At 48.7% G+C, this 15,635-nt stretch overlaps 1 protein-coding gene across 1 annotated transcript; it reads left to right on the top strand.

Annotated features, from left to right (window-relative positions):
- Positions 951-12,960, top strand: NFATC2IP (nuclear factor of activated T-cells 2 interacting protein). The gene is made up of 8 exons (XM_013974718.2): positions 951-1,457; positions 3,281-3,353; positions 6,259-6,373; positions 7,250-7,330; positions 7,440-7,626; positions 8,686-8,830; positions 8,950-9,059; positions 10,702-12,960. The coding sequence occupies exons 1-8, from the start codon at positions 1,074-1,076 to the stop codon at positions 10,858-10,860; spliced, it is 1,254 nt and encodes a 417-aa protein (XP_013830172.2). The 5' UTR covers positions 951-1,073; the 3' UTR covers positions 10,861-12,960.

Below are 15,635 nucleotides of genomic sequence, written 5' to 3'. Positions count from 1 at the left end.
GTATAACCGACTTTTGGACTCAGAGGGAGAGGGAGAAGGTGGGATGATTTGGAAGAATGGCATTCTAACATGTATACTAACATGTAAGAATTGAATCGCCAGTCTATGTCTGACGCAGGATACAGCATGCTTGGGATTGGTGCATGGGGATGACCCAGAGAGATGTTATGGGGAGGGAGGTGGGAGGGGGGTTCATGTTTGGGAACGCATGTAAGAATTAAATATTTTAAAATTAAAAAAAATAAATAAAAATAATAAATCACAGTAAAATGGACTGGAGAATGAAAAAAAAAAGAAAGAAAGAAATTCTGAAAGAGTGAAGAAGTCATGATCCTTATTTTCAACAGGGAGAATTAAACCTATTTTTCATTTGTGTTTGCCCTTCCAGGTTTTTTGCGAGGCGGGTGTTCTGAGGCGTATATCGAGGGAGTGTTGCAAGAGTGCATGTTGTGTTGATATGGTCCGTGTAGTGTCTGTAGGGACGTCCTGTGTGAGGAACGCTGTAGGAGGGAATTCGGAGAGTTGTATGGTGTTGAAGTGTGGCTCCGGGTGTGTGTTGCGTGGATTCTGTACATGAGGAGGGGCGTATGCGAGGTTCGGGGTGTAGTGTAATTACTGAGCCCACCCCGCAGTTGGGGGAAAGAAGAAAGCGGATACCCATGAGATCCGCGGTGTCTAAAAGCTATTGTCAGCCCGATTTCCTCTACACTAGCCTGAGGGTTTGCGGACTATAATTCCCAGGATGCCTCACTCCTCCACCAACCAGGAAAAAGACTCCATTCAGTGGGCGGGCCTTGTAGAAGGCCGGTCAGGCCAATGGGTGAGCCGGACCGAATCGAAACCTACGACGATTGTGCCGAGGTTGATTGGAATATTTGGCGCCTTGGTTTCAGTGGTGAATGCGTGATGGGTGGATGCAGCGACCAATGAAAAGGCGGAGAGGTGGAGCCAGAGGGCGTGGGCGGAGAGAGGTGTTGACTAGCAGGCGGTTCGCCCAATGAAGGGCGGAATCCGCTGGAGGGGGCCGGGCGAGTTGACCAGAAGCTGGCGACTGTAGAGACCCGGTGTGTGCCATGGCGGAGCCGCTGAGGAGACCGGGCCGTCCCAGAGGCGGCGGCGGCGGCCGAAGGGTTCGGGGATCCCGGGGCGGCCGGAGCCGATGTCCTGGCGCCCAGCGATCCCCAGCTCGACGCACCTTGGACTCGGTGCTCGTGGACTTGGTCAGCGACAGCGATGAGGATGTCTTGGAGGTCGCAACTGCGCACGACGCTGCGGCCGCGGCCGAGGTCCCACTCCCTGAATCCCCCGTGCCGGCCGTGTCCCGGGACGACAGAGACAGTGACAGCGAAGGGGCGGACGCAGAGCCGGGTGGAGCCCCCCGGGTCTTGGTCAGGCGGCGGCGGCGGCTGCTGCTGGATCCTGGAGAGGCACCGGCGGTTCCAGTGTACTCCGAGAAGGTGCAGCCGGGTTCCCGGGAGGGTTAGCGCGGAGGGACTGGGTTTAGGAGTGCTGAGGTAGAGTTCTAGGGTTGGTCTTGGGAGACGAAATGGAAGCAGGGCCTAGGGGACTTGGAGGCAGAAAGATGCAAATTGGGGAGGTTGAAGGGGTTTGGAGTGTGCTTGGAGTTTGGGATTCCCAGGAGCTGGAGTGTCGCGGGGGGGCGTATAGGGAGCCTAAGGGGTTGGGATCCCTGATAGTTAAGGGAAGAGCTGGAGGACCTAGGGCTGGAATTTGGGGCATGTTGGGTTTCTCGATGCTAAAGATTCAGGAAGATGGGGACACGGGGGTCCATGGAAATTCAGAGAGGACTGGGGTCCCCACGTGGTATGGTGAGCGAGGGGCCTGAAATTGCCAAGGATCCTAAGACAGCAGGATGGCTAGCTCCTTCCTAAGAAAGGGGAATGAAACTTGCATCCTTAGAGTGCATTAGGAAAAGGGTGCTCCTCATCAGAGTACTCCTGTATTTTTTAAATTGAAGTGTAGTTGATGTACAATGTTGGATTAATTTCTGCTGTACAGAAATTGACAAAGTGAATGTGGCAAAGTGACTCACATATATGTCCAGTTTAGTTCAGTTGCTCAGTCGTGTCTGACTTTTTGCGACCCCATGGAGAACAGCACACCAGGCCTCCCTGTCCATCACCAACTCCTGGAATTTACTCAAACTCATGTCCATTGAGTCGGTGATGCCATCCAACCATCTCATCGTCTGTCGTCCCCTTCTCCTCCTCCCACCTTCAATCTTTCCCAGCATCAGGCTCTTTTCAAATGAGTCAGCTCTTTGCATCAGGTGGCCGAAGTATTGAAACTTCAGCTTCAGCTTCAGTCCTTCTAATGAATATTCAGGACTGATTTCCTTTAGGATGGACTGGTTGGATCTCCTTGCAGTCCAAGGGACTCCCAAGAGTCTTCTCCAACCCCATGATTCAAAAGCATCAATTCTTCGGCATCAGCTTTCTTTATAGTCCAACTCTCACATCCATACATGACTACTGGAAAAATCATAGCCTTGACTAGATGGACCTTTGTTGGCAAAGTAATGTCTCTGTTTTTTAATATCCTGTCTAGGTTGGTCATAACTTTCCTTCCAAGGAGTAAGCGTCTTTTAATTTCATGGTTGCAGTCACCATCTACAGTGATTTTGAAGCCCCCCAAAATAAAGTCTGCCACTGTTTCCCCATCTATTTGCCATGAAGTGATGGGACCAGATGCCATGATCTTCGTTTTCTGAATGTTGAGCTTTAAGCCAACTTTTTGACTCTCCTCTTTCACTTTAATCAAGAGGCTCTTTAGTTCTTCGTTTTCTGCCATCAGAGTGGTGTCATCTGCATATCTGAGGTTATGTGTATATATATATATTCTTTTCCATTATGGTTTACCCTAGGACATTGACACTGTGCTATACAGTAGGGCCTTGTCCGTCCATTCTATATGTAATATGCATCTACTAACTCCAAACTCCCAGTCCGTCTCCCACCCCACCCCCAACTTCCCCCACTTCCCTGCTTGGCAACCGCAAGTCTGTTCTCTAAGTTCTGCTTCCTAGATGGGTTCATTTATGTCATAGTTTAGATTCCACATACAAGTAATATCATATGGTAGAGTATTCCAATTTTGGATCCTGGCGAAGCTGAGCTCCTGAGTTCCTCTGGGAAAGTAGTAATATCTACATCCTCGGGGTGGACTTGGGAGCTGGAGGAGGCTGGGCGTGAGAGAATTGACCCCAGTTTTCTCTGTAAGTGGAGGGAGCATTTGGTACTGATCTACTTTTTCTTTGCAGGTGAAAAGCAGCCTCCATCTTATCCCAGATAACGTGTCCCTCCTGAAATTATGTCCCCCAGAGGCTGAGGAAGGTAAGGAGGGCTTCTAGGGAGAGGTGTCCACCGCTGGCCTCTCTGAGAAGACTTTCTAGAGTTTACATTCCTGCAGTTAGTTGTTTCCTGAGGCTCAAGAGGAGGACATGAGAAAGACGACTTCTGCATCCTAGCCAGAAAAACCTCCAGTCCTGAAAGGAGCTGGCTTGTTAACCAGAAGACTCAGAAAGTGTTGTCCAGACACTTTCCCCTAGCCCTGATAAGCATCACAATGTGCTAAAATTTTTTTGGCCACATTGCGTGGCTTGTGGGATTTAAATTTCCTGAGGAGGAATTGAACCTGGACCCTCAGCAGTGAAAGCACTGGAGTCTTAGCCGCTGGACCACCAGGGAAGTCTCTCATGTACAGGTTTCCAGGTGTTATCCCCAGAGACTCTGATTGTATAACCTTGGGAGCAGTGGAAGGGAGAAGTGTTGAGAATTTGTAACATCTTTTTACATCTGTAGCAAGTTTCCTGGGAACACTCTAAGCCAGCAGGGTGTTCTCTGAATCTTATCAGGGCTGCCCAGCCTTTGTCCTCCTGCAGTGACGTGATTTTTTGCAAACTGCTCAAGGGCAGTGAATAGAAATCAGGTCTACTAGGGAAGAGATCCAGTGAGCAAATGCAGACCTTGGACTAAGACTTTTGTGCCATGAGGGAGTATGGCAGGGTGATGAAGAGCTGATTTAGAAACCAGCTCTCCCCCTTAGTAGCTGTGTGGCCTTGTGCAAGTTAATCTTTTAAGACTTCAATTTCCTCATCAGCCAAATGGGGATAAATAATGGACCTGTGTCAAAGGATTCTGGTAGAAATTAATTAAAGAGAATATATATTAATAGAAAGCCCTCCTCCCGTGGGCTACATATATGGTTTACGTATATGGTACTTGGAACTATATATGTATGTGAAAGTCGCTCAGTTGTGTCCAATTCTTTGCCACCCCATGCCACCCCACTCTTTGCCACTATACAGTCCATGGAATTCTCCAGGCCAGAATATTAGAGTTGGTAGCTGTTCCCTTTTCCAGGGATCTTCCCAACCCAGGGATCGAACCCAGGTCTCCTGCATTGTAGGTGAATTCTTTACCAGCTGAGCCACCACCAGGGAAGCCCAGTTAAAGAAAACATGTATTAATAAAATGTTCCCCCTCCCACCTTGGGCTGCATATATGGTTTACATATATGGTACCTGGAACAGAGAAGTACCAAGGCACCTCTGTCCTTGCCACTCAAAATGCAGGGTCCAGGAACTTCCCTGGTGGTCCAGTGCTCGGGATTTCGCCTTCCAATGCTGGGGGTGCAGGTTGAATCCCTGATCTGGGAGCTAAAATCCTGTATGCCCTACACGGAAAAACCAAAGCGTAAAACAGAAGCGATATTGTATCAGATTCAGTAAAGACTTTAAAAATGGTCCATATAAGAACAATCTTTAAAAAAAAAAAATGTGGGCCCAGGAGTGTTGGGTATCTCCCAGGAACTTGTTAGAAATGCAGAGTCTCAGGCCAATGGCAGCTCCTAGGACAGGGTTTCTCACCCTTGGTGCTACTGCATTTGGACTGGATCCTTCTTTGTGTGGGGCTGTCCTGTGCCCTGTAGGGTGTGGAGCAGCAGCCTGGCCTCCACCCAGCAGACGTCGTCATCCCCCGCAACTCCTTCCTCCCTTTGCTGCGACAGCCAAAATTATCTCCAGACACGGCCACATGTGCTCCGGGAGGCAAAACTGCCTCTGGTTGAGAACCACTGATCTAGGATTTATCATTGTTTTGTATTCACCGTATTTATTTATAAAAATCAATAACGATGGTTAATGATCTGGTGGCAGGCAAACGGAAAAGAGCTTCTATGGTCTAGAATAATATCTGGTTTCCTTTTCTAAGACATATAAGTGAAGATGAGTGATTTAAAGAAACATATCATGTAATACGGAGATATGGCAAAATAAAACAATGACACTCACATGAATGACATTTGAGAAGCCTGGACTTAGAGGGCCTGTACTTAACCTCTTTACCAAAGACCCTCCCAGCCCCCACCCCAGACACATCTTTGTGCCCACCAAATTGAGTAGGGGCAGAAAACAAGAGAAATAGTTGGGGGAGAAAAAAAATCATCCTTTGATAGCATTTGTTTTAATGTATGGTTCATAACATATATAATGGTTAGTACATGTATAGTAAGTGAAAGTGAAGTTGCTCAGTCGTGTCCGACTCTTTGCGACCCGATAAACTGTAGCCTATCAGGCTCCTCCGTCTATGGGATTTTCCAGGCAAGAGTGCTGGAGTGGATTGCCATTTCCTTCTCCAGGAGATCTTCCCGACCCAGGAATGCAACTTGGGTCTCCCGCATTGCAGGCAGACGCTTTACCGTCTGAGCCACCAGGGAAGCCCATAGTAACGTGTATTAAGTACATACATGTTTCTGGGTTGTGTGCTCAGTGTTTTTGATGTGTGAGGTGCAGGTGATCACAATGAGAAGAGCACGCGTTAGTTGGGGTGAGCCACTTTCCGTGAGTCCACTCTTGCCCCTGTGTCATGCACTAGTGCGAGGTGTGGACACTTTCCTAATCTCATCTGTCAGACTCCAGTTCATGCCTCTCTCTAAGGCTCCCCCTTCCTTTTTTTTTGGCCACACGCATGTGGGATCTTAGTTCCCTGACCAGGGGTCAAACCCATGCCCCTGCATTGGAAGGCAGAGTCTTAACCGCACCACTGCAGTGTTGCTGGGGAAGCTCTCTAGGCTTCTCTCTTGATTCGTGCCCCCAAACCCTTCCCCAGTGGTCATGTGTGTCCGGGGTCCCCTAATCTCCTTTTTCAGAACCTTCTGAAGCCCCTGCCCTGTCTCTCCTTGGTCTCCCACTGCCTTCTCTTGGCTAACCCTTTCCACTTCCTCCTCCCCTGTCCCCAGAGGCAGATGTGGAAGATGCCAGCAGTCCTCATACAGTGGATTTTCCATGTCCCAGTTCCCCCTGGAAGAAGAAGCTGAGGAGTAAGGATGGAGAAGAGAAGAAACAGATGTTACTGTGAGTGAGGCAAGAGCACTGGGGCCGCAGGAGCAGAACGGGAATCGGAAGGCTGGGCTGAGGCAGGCAGGACCCTTGGGTGGCTCCTGGAAGGGTTAGAAGTTTCCCAGAAGGCAGCCTGAGGCTTGGATGAGGAATGAAACTCTTGGGAGAAGCAGTGAGTCCCACTGGAGGATGACAGCAGATTCTCTAGACTGGCCAGGAAGTGGAGGGGCTCCATTTTGTGTCTAAGAAGGTAGTGATGCAGAGCTGAAGGGTGTGGCTCGAGACTGCCCTGTGCTTCAGACCCTGTCTTTGGGCCATCCTCTCTCTGTTTTGGCTGCAAGGGGTCTTCATTGCAGTGTACACGCTTCTCTAGTTGTGGCATAAGGGCCTAGTTGCATGTGGGATCGTAGTTTCCCAACCAGGGATTGAACTTGCGTCCCCTGTATGAGAAGGCAGATTTTTAACCACTGGGCCACCAGGGACTCCCTGGCCATCCTCTTTGTGCTTTAGTTTCCTCTTCTGTAAAATGGAGATAATAGTGATACTTGGGTTAGAATTTTAGGGTAAATGAAGAGTTAGCCCTTAGTATGCCGTGTTTGGTGTCATTTGGATTTTATCAGATATTCACCTGGAAACCAACTTATCTTAAAAGTGAGGCATTCTCCCTCATATTTGGGCCATATAAGTATAAAAGTCATGACTCAGGTTTACCCTGTCCTTCCCTACCCCTCACCCCCTCCCCACCCCAGTCTTCCAATAAGATGGATGTCACCAGAAGTGCTCCCAGTTGATCCCCCTGGTCCCCCTCTGGTGCCCAGGGGCCCCTTGGAAGGAGAGGTGTGGGTGGGGCTGGGGTCTCATCTTATTTCTGTCCCTCTCTTCTGTCTGCAGGGCTCAGGACACCTCGCCTTTGCCCTCACCTCTGCCACGGACCAAAAGCAGGAAGCATACTCAGGCACTCCGGAAGCTAAGGTACCAAGGGCAGGGGTAGGGGGCTGTGCTCTGCTCTGGGCTAGATTGAAGAAGGGGCAGTCGGGAGGGGGCCCACCCTGACTGACGCACAGTCCTTTCTGCACCCCAGGGAGGTGAACAAGCGTCTCCAAGATCTCCGTTCCTGCCTGAGTCCCAAGCAATCCCAGGGCCAAGCCCACTTGAGCCAAGAGGATGAGGTGGTCCTAGTGGAGGGGCCCACTTTCCCAGAGCACCCTCGACTTCTGCCACTCAAAATCCGGTGCCGAGCTGACCTGGTCAGGTTGCCCATCAGAATGGTAAATGCCTGAAGGGTCTGGGAGCAGGGTCCCAGGAGCTGCCTGTGGAGAGACGAGTGTCTTCCTTTGCGCATCTTGCTGTCTGAAGCTGCCCAGTGCGCTTTCAGCCCTCTGCGCCTTTGCACTCGCTGCTCCCTTTGTCCAGATCTTTTCCTCCCTCTGCCCTCTCTATCTGGCAAGCTTCCCACCTATTCTTCAAGGCTCCACTAAAACATCCTAAGAAACTTGGCTTGGTAGGCCCTCCCCAGGGGGCATCCCTCCCTCCTTCCTTCCCTTGAACCCTGTACTTTCCACCTGTGCTTGTTCTTACTGCCTCGGACACCTGGGGGTCACTTGGTCCCTCCAAGCTCCCCTAGCTTCTTGGTGAAGACTACTATTATAGGGATGACCCTCATTCCAAAAGAACAGAAATGACTACTTTTTGAGTAGCAACCGTGCATCAGACAAGCAGCTAAGCCAGAACTTGCCAACTAGCAGCCCCTGGCCTTGTCAACAGTGCATCTTCTTCTATTTTTTTTCTGTCCATGCGAGATCTTAGTTCCCCAACCAGGGACTGAACGTGTGCCCTCTGCATTGGGAGCGGGGAATCTTAACCACTGGCCCACCAGGGAAGTCCCATGCATCTTCTTTCGAGCTGTATGGTGATTTTAAAACCAAATAGTTCATTGCCAACCTTTGCAATGGGTGATTGGGGACTGAGGTCCAGATTTCTGGCTTCTCTTAAATAGGAAGATGCAGTACCTGGCCCATATTCCCACCTGGTACCAATTAGCCAGAGCTGCGGAACAGCTGCCCGGGCTTAGATGGGGCATATCCAGTTCTGGTTGGCCACAACCCCCACCACTCCCTTTTTTTCCCTCTTAACTCATGGCTGCTTCGTCTCTGTGTCACTTGCCTGAACCTCTTATTGACATGATTTTATTTTGTGCCTTTCCAGGTAAATATGATGGAACTCACTGCTGAGGAATTCAGCGAGTGGTTAAGGCCAGAAATTGGGGGTGGGGGTGGGGAAGCAAATCAAGGCGGGAGTGCCTCCTTTACTTTCTGTCCCCCTCCTAGTCGGAGCCCCTTAAGAGTGTGGTGGACCACATGGCCGCCCACCTTGGGGTGTCCCCAAGCAGAATCCTCTTGCTGTTGGGAGAGACAGAGCTGTCCCCTACCGCCACCCCCAGGACCCTAAAGCTCGGCGTGGCTGACATCATTGGTGAGGGGAAGGAGGCCTGAGGAGGCTTTTGCCACAGGGAGGGGATGTGGGAGAGGCCCAGAGGGGGCCCAGCTTCCAACCCTCACTTAGGCCTGGCTTCCCTATCCTGCCTGCCACAGACTGTGTGGTTCTAGCAAGTTCTCCGGAGGCCGCAGAGACGTCGCCACTGCTCCAACTTCGAGTCCAGGGCAAAGAGAAGCACCAGACGCTGGAAGTCTCGCTTCCTCCCGTGAGTAGGGGAGCCGGCTGGCCACGCCCCTTGCCCTGTTGGAGTCCCTGCCCTCTGCAGTTGATCCTAGAGAGTTTATAAAGTTCAGTGTTCAGGTTCCCTCCCCCTTCTTCTGGGAAGCTGGCACTGGTCTCCTAACTCCTGGTTAAAGCGGAAATCACCCTTGAATAGTGACCAGTAAGACCAATCAAAAGCACAACAGAAGTGACAGTCCCTGTGCTAAGGCTAATTACTTCACATTCAGGATATTGAAATTCACAGCAGTCTTGTATGAGAAAGCACCCTCATTTAACAGATACGGAAACCAGCATCTGTAGAGGTGGAATAACTTGCTGTATTTGTTTCTGAGAGCTGCTATAACAAACTACTACAAACTAGGTGGCTTCAAACAATAGAAATGCGTTCTCTCCCAGTTCTGGAGGCCGCAGGTTTGAAATCAAGCTGTCAGCAGGTTCTTGCTCCCTCGGAGACTCTGGGTCCTTGCTTCCTCCTACCTTCTGCTGGTGGCCAGCAGTCCTTGGCTTGCAGCTGCATCCCGCCTCTTGTCATAGGATGTTCTCCCTGTGTATCTCTGTGTGTGTCTGTTTTCCCTTCTTACAAGAACACTAGTCCTGTTGCCTTAGTGCACACCAAACCATGACCTCATTTTTTTTAAGAGGATTAAAAAAAGTTTTTTTAATGTGTATTTATTTATTGAGCTGCACTGAGTCTCAGTTGTTGCAGCATGCAGGATCTTTAGTTGCAACGTGTAGCATCCAGTTCCCTGACCAGGGATTGAACCTGGGCCCCCTGCGGTGGGAGCGTGGAGTCTTAGCAGCTGGACCACAGGGAAGTCCCAGCCTCATCTTATCTTGATCATATCTTCCAAATGAGGTCACATGCACATTTCTTAAGGGTTAGGACCACACGGTATGTTTTTCGGGGGACACAGTCAATCCACTGTCGTTCAGTCACTAAGTTGTGTCCCAGTCTTTGGGACCCCATGGACTGCAGCACACCAGGCTTTCCTGACCTTCCCTATCTCCCGGAGTTTGCGCAAACCCATGTCCATTGAGTCGGTGATGCCATCCAACCATCTCATCCTCTGTTGCCCCCTTCTCCTCCTGCCCTGAATCTTTCCCAGCATCAGGGTCTTTTCCAATGAGTTGGCTCTTCTCATCAGGTGACCAAAGTATTAGAGCTTCAGCATCAGTCCTTCTAATGAATATTCAGGGTTGATTTCCTTTAGGATTGACCTTCTTGCTGTCCGAGAGAATCTCAAACCCATAGCACTTGGCTAAGGTTACACATGTAGTTTAACACATGTAGTTTAAGGCACCTGGCCCCCAGCTTGGGTCATGCTCACTCCAGAGCCTGGCTGGCTTCCTCCTTGTGCCTCACGCCTCCATGTTGCATAAGGAGACCGGCTCTGGAGAATGTATCCGATCTAGAGCCAACATCTCAGCCCTGGGCTCCATGGCCCAGCTCCCTAGAGAAAGGAACCAGCTAGCTGCTGGCTTCTTCGTCCACTTGCGTCCCCCTCTGTGGGCTGCAACTTGACATGTTCCCTTGTCCTCCCTGTCCCAAGCTCTCTGTCCCTACAAGTTCTCCGCAGTCTCTCTTTTCAGATTCTCACGTCTGTGTTTTTTTCTTCTCCGCCCAGGATTCTCCTCTCAAGACCCTCATGTCCCGCTACGAGGAGGCTATGGGACTCTCCGGCCACAAGCTCTCCTTCTTTTTTGATGGGACGAAGCTTTCAGGCAAGGAGCTGCCGGCTGACCTGGGAATGGAATCTGGGGACCTCATCGAGGTCTGGGGCTGAAACCCCTCCCTGTTTGGAGGCCCAGCCTGGACTTGAGGAGAATGGGCTGCCCCCTTTTGGCCCGTAAGGGCTTGCTAGCTGCAGCTGAGTTAGAACTCGTCTTCAAGCTGAAGCAAAATCCAGAAGTGAACTTTGACTCCCTCTCCTTTGACCCCAGTTTCAAGCCCTTAGCTGCTGCTGCTGGTTTAATTGTGTGATGGTCTTTGCTGCCTTAGGTGGACTGTGGCTCCGTCCACAGGGTGTGCTGAATTTTACCACCCTCTGGGACATGGAGAAAGGTATCCCTCACCTTCACCTGTCCACCATCACTCACTGAAATGTCTCGTATATGAAACTTCTCATACTGAAAGAGTGAGTTGAAATTAGTAAGGGTTGGGTAGGGGACTCCAGGCCTCGGAATTCTGCCACATCTGGGACCAGCCGTGGCCTCAAGGTCATCGGGGGATGGAGGTGAAGTTGACTTGAGGCACATACAAGGGTGTGGTTCCTCTGCCCGGCCGGAAACTAAATGATCAACCTCACAAATGCATTAGCTTCACCAGAGGCAAACAGTGGGTTATTATTTTGAAGAGTACAGTAGATTCTCAGGCTTGGGTGTCTTCCACACCCTAGGACCCTTTTGAGCCACCTTCCCGATGCACACATGTTGTATAAAGCATAATTGAGCACCTTGAACCTTTTGGTGTTGATCTCAGGATCGCAGTCCACACAAGGCTTCTTTGGTTTTATGGCTTTTTCCCTTCACGTCATCCTCTCCTGTAAGCATCCATTCGAATGTGTTGATTCCATGTCTTTGAATATGAATGTTTCCTTGAACATCCTGTGCTGAATGTGTGCGTCTACTTTGCCCACATGTAGTATAATGCTGTCGATCTTGTCCTATTGCTTCTCTCACTCAACATGGGTTGCTTAGGCTACATCAGCTTTATTTCTTTGAGCTGCTCTAAGATATTCTATGGTGGGTGTTAAGTGCATTTTTTTTTAGACATTTGCTAAGTGGTAGACGCCTGGGTTGCCTGCAACTCCTCGGCCCATATGCACGGCCACGGTGAACATCTTTTCCTGTCTCCTTCCGTACTTTATGGACAGTTCTCCAGCAGAGGTACCCAGGATGGGATTATGCATCAGACAGCTTAATTTCTCTATTGTTTTTTTAGAATGATCTTTGACTCTCCCGCTTAAAGCTTCCCATTTCTGCTCATCCCCACCAGCATTTATTACTGCCCAACTTTCTAACTTTTGCCAGTCTCTTGGTTAGAAAGTGGTGACGTGTTTTAATGTACATTCATCTAGTCACCAGTAATTTGAGGAATTTCATTTTCCTGTCAGCCTTTCTGGTGCCCCTTTCTGTGAATTGCTAATTTATCTTTGTTCCTTTTCTCATGGGGGCTTCGCACCTTTTTTTTTGTTTACTCTCAAAAGTTCCTCGTATATTCCTGGGAAGTTGCCAAAACTCTGAAGATGGCGCTTGTGTAGGGGTGTCCTTCACTGAACAGACAATTTTAATGTAGGTGAATTAGCTATTTTGTTATATCATTTGTTGCTTTTTTATATCTTATTTTAAAATAGTTAACAATATTTTGCAGTTTCTTCTATTAGTTTTATTAGCTTTTCTTTCACATCTAGGCCACTAAATATTGGGCTGAAGTCCAGCCAGTACATGCTGGTATGTGTACTGGCTAGCATCTGCCCTGCGTGGTCAAATATTTGTTTTCATTGCTTGATGCCAGGCTGAAATGTTGAATATTAAACTATTTAAAATTCACCTTTGTCTATGAGATCCAAGTTTTGGTTTCACTGTATAATGAGCCAGTTTTCTCAGCGCCATCTACTAATAAAGCCATGAATTTTCCACTGATATGTGGTATGATTTTGGCAAAAGCACATCAGTCTCTTTAAAAAGTTTTTTTAATTGTTGTTGGAATGTAGCATTTGTTTGAACTTATAATGTGGGAAATATAGAAAGAATTTTTAATATTTAAATAATCCATGGTATGGTATAGCTCATTTTTTCAGATATGATATGTCGATTAATAAGTCTGAATACATTAAAATGATATGTTCAGTATCAACAGAATAAACGGGAATATATTAAACTTGTGTATATTTGAGGATTTCTGTCTCTGCCCCCACCATGTGACCCACCGCCCCCCATAAATCCCATGGCTGAGACCATCAGTTGTCCCCTCACATCAGTTCTTCAGAACCCCCGGTTTTTAGCAGAGCACAGAGTGTTCAGGGTGAAGACAGTGCCTGCCAGCCTCCATTGTAGCCTAGTGTGGCCAAATGCCAATACAGGGGAATGGGGTTTGACTTCCAGGATCAGTCCTAAGTGGGCAGCGTGTGCCCTTCTCTTTGGCTTTTTTCAAGCTGCTGACTGGAGGTGGAGCATCCCTGTGGACACCTGGTGACCCTGGGGAAGGAAGCCACGCAGGGCAGGACAAGGAGAGGAGGCACCTGGGTCTCAACTTCCATACGGCATCTTACTAGCCCCGCACCACTGACCTCTGGATTTGGCAGGAAGGGGAACTTCCTGTCTTATTTAAATCACTGCTATTGGATGGGAATTCTCTGGCAATCCAGTGGTTAGGACTCTGCACTTTCACTCCTGGAACCTGGATTTGATCCCTGGTTGGGGAACTAAGATCCTGCAAGCCATGTAGCAAGACAAAAAAAAAAAAAAAAATCCCTGCTTTTGGAGGATTTCTGTCATTTGTAACCAAACCCCATCCTAGCCCCAGGATGGTGCTATTGCAAGCAGTGTTGTAGTGACCCTGAGTGGGATTTCCTCAGGTTTATATCCAGGAATGGAATCACGGATCCTCAAATGTGCACCTACGCATTTTCACTTGAGTACAAGTGGCTGGACCTCTTCATGATCAACGCATTAGCAGGTACTAGAAGGTTCCGGTTTCTTCTTTTCTTTCTCAGCACTTCATCTGGGGAGGATTCAGGAAAGATTCCTCATTGTAAAAGCATTTGCAGTTCTTCTCTAATGACAGTGATTATTCATCCTTCTAATCAAACAGATTGATCACCTGTCAGGACATCTTTCTAACACTTTCCCAATGAGAAACCTTCACAACTTGAAGGAGCCCTAATCTGGTACCACATACCAAGCTCAGCACTTTTCCTAATCACATTCATCCTCAGGGCGATCCTGGGAGGTAGGTGTGATACTTCCCACTTTACAGAAGAGAAAGAGAAGCTTGGATGAAATAACCTGTCCCAGGCCACACAGCCACAGAATGCAGAACAAGATGGAAAACCAGGTGGGCCTGTTGATGACTCAGTTAAGGAGCTATGTGCTTTTCACACTGCCATGTGCACGCAGATCAGGTGGGGAGCTTGTCATGATGGAGGTGGGGGACCCACAGTTTGGGGGTGGGGCCCGAAATGCTGCATTTCTGGTTTAAAATTATTTATTTTTGGCTGTTCTGGGTCTTCTTGCTGCATGCCACCTTCTCTAGTGGTGAGCGGGGGCCACTTCTTGTTGCAGTGCTTGGGCTTCCTATTGTGGTAGCTTCTCTTGTGGAGCCACGGGCTCTAGGTACGTGGGCTTAGTTGCCCTGTGGCATGTGGGATCTTCCTAGACCAGGGGTTGAACCCATGTCCCCGTCATTGGCAGGCATATACTTATCCACTGGACCACCGGAGAGGTCTGATGCTACATGTCTAACAATGCTCCCAGATGCTGCCACACTGCTGAGTGGCAAGATGCCATTTTCCTTTTTTGTTATAGCTTCACATTTTTAAGGTGACCTGGTGGCTCAGACAGTTAAGAATCTTTCTGCAATGCAAGAGACTTGGGTTTGATCCCTGAATTGGGAGGAGCCCCTGGAGAAGGGAATAGCAACCCACTCCAGTGTTCAAAATCCCATGAACAAAGGAGTCTGGCAGGCTACAGTCCATGGGGTTGCAAAGAGTCAGACATGACTGAGTGACTAACACTTTCACTTTCACAACTTTAAAGCTTCCCATGATCCATCTTTCCCATTTCCTCCATAAAAACCCCCACAGGACTGGTCATGTTCTCTCCTGTGTCCCACCTTAGGCTGGACCAAGGATCTAGCTCAAAACTCCTGAGCTGTCTTTCTTGGTCTATGTCTTTCATCCCTACTAGACTGTAAGTTCTTGAAAAAAATACTCTACTTGTTTTTCCCAAAGATTCCCTAGCTCTGTGTCTGACACATAGAAGTTACCTAACAAATGTCTGTTGAATAAATATAAATCCTTTGTCTCAAAGAATCCCATTACCATTCATGAGCCCCAAACCTAAGTCTCACTCTTTTTTGGGGCTGTACTACACGCTTCCCTGGTGCCTAAGACGGTAAGGCGTCTGCCTGTAGTGCGGGAGACCCAGGTTTGATCCCTGGGTTGGGAAGATCCCCTGGAGAAGGAAATGGCGACCCACTCCAGTACTCTTGCCTGGAAAATTCCATGGACAGAGGAGCCTGGTAGGCTACAGTCCATGGGGTTGCAAAGAGTCGGACACAACTGAGTGACCTCGCTTCACTTCACGCAGTATGTGGGGTTTTAGTTCCCTTGACTAGGGATTTAACCCAGCCCCCACTGCAGTGGAAGCATGGAGTCCTAGGAATTTTAATCACTGGACTGCCAGGGAAGTCCCTAAGTTTTGTTCTTTTTTTTAAGATTAAAAAAAATATGGACCATTTAAAAAGTCTTTATACTGAATTTGTTACAATATTGTTTCTGTTTTATGTTTTGGTTTTTTGGCTACAAGGCATGTGGGGTCTTAGCTCCCCGACCAGGGA

Source organism: Capra hircus, chromosome 25, assembly GCF_001704415.2.
Source record: "Capra hircus breed San Clemente chromosome 25, ASM170441v1, whole genome shotgun sequence".
Taxonomy (NCBI): domain Eukaryota; kingdom Metazoa; phylum Chordata; class Mammalia; order Artiodactyla; family Bovidae; genus Capra; species Capra hircus.
The sequence above is the reverse complement of the archived record's forward strand: the minus strand, read 5'-3'. Positions and strand labels throughout refer to the sequence as shown.

Bases quoted from the DNA above. Each gene is read 5' to 3' on its own strand.
- NFATC2IP (XM_013974718.2), top strand. From the start codon at position 1,074: ATGGCGGAGCCGCTGAGGAGACCGGGCCGTCCCAGAGGCGGCGGCGGC. The intron at 6,374-7,249 runs GTGAGTGAGGCA...TTCTGTCTGCAG, and splicing joins GAGAAGAAACAGATGTTACT to GGCTCAGGACACCTCGCCTT. The intron at 7,331-7,439 runs GTACCAAGGGCA...TCTGCACCCCAG, and splicing joins CAGGCACTCCGGAAGCTAAG to GGAGGTGAACAAGCGTCTCC.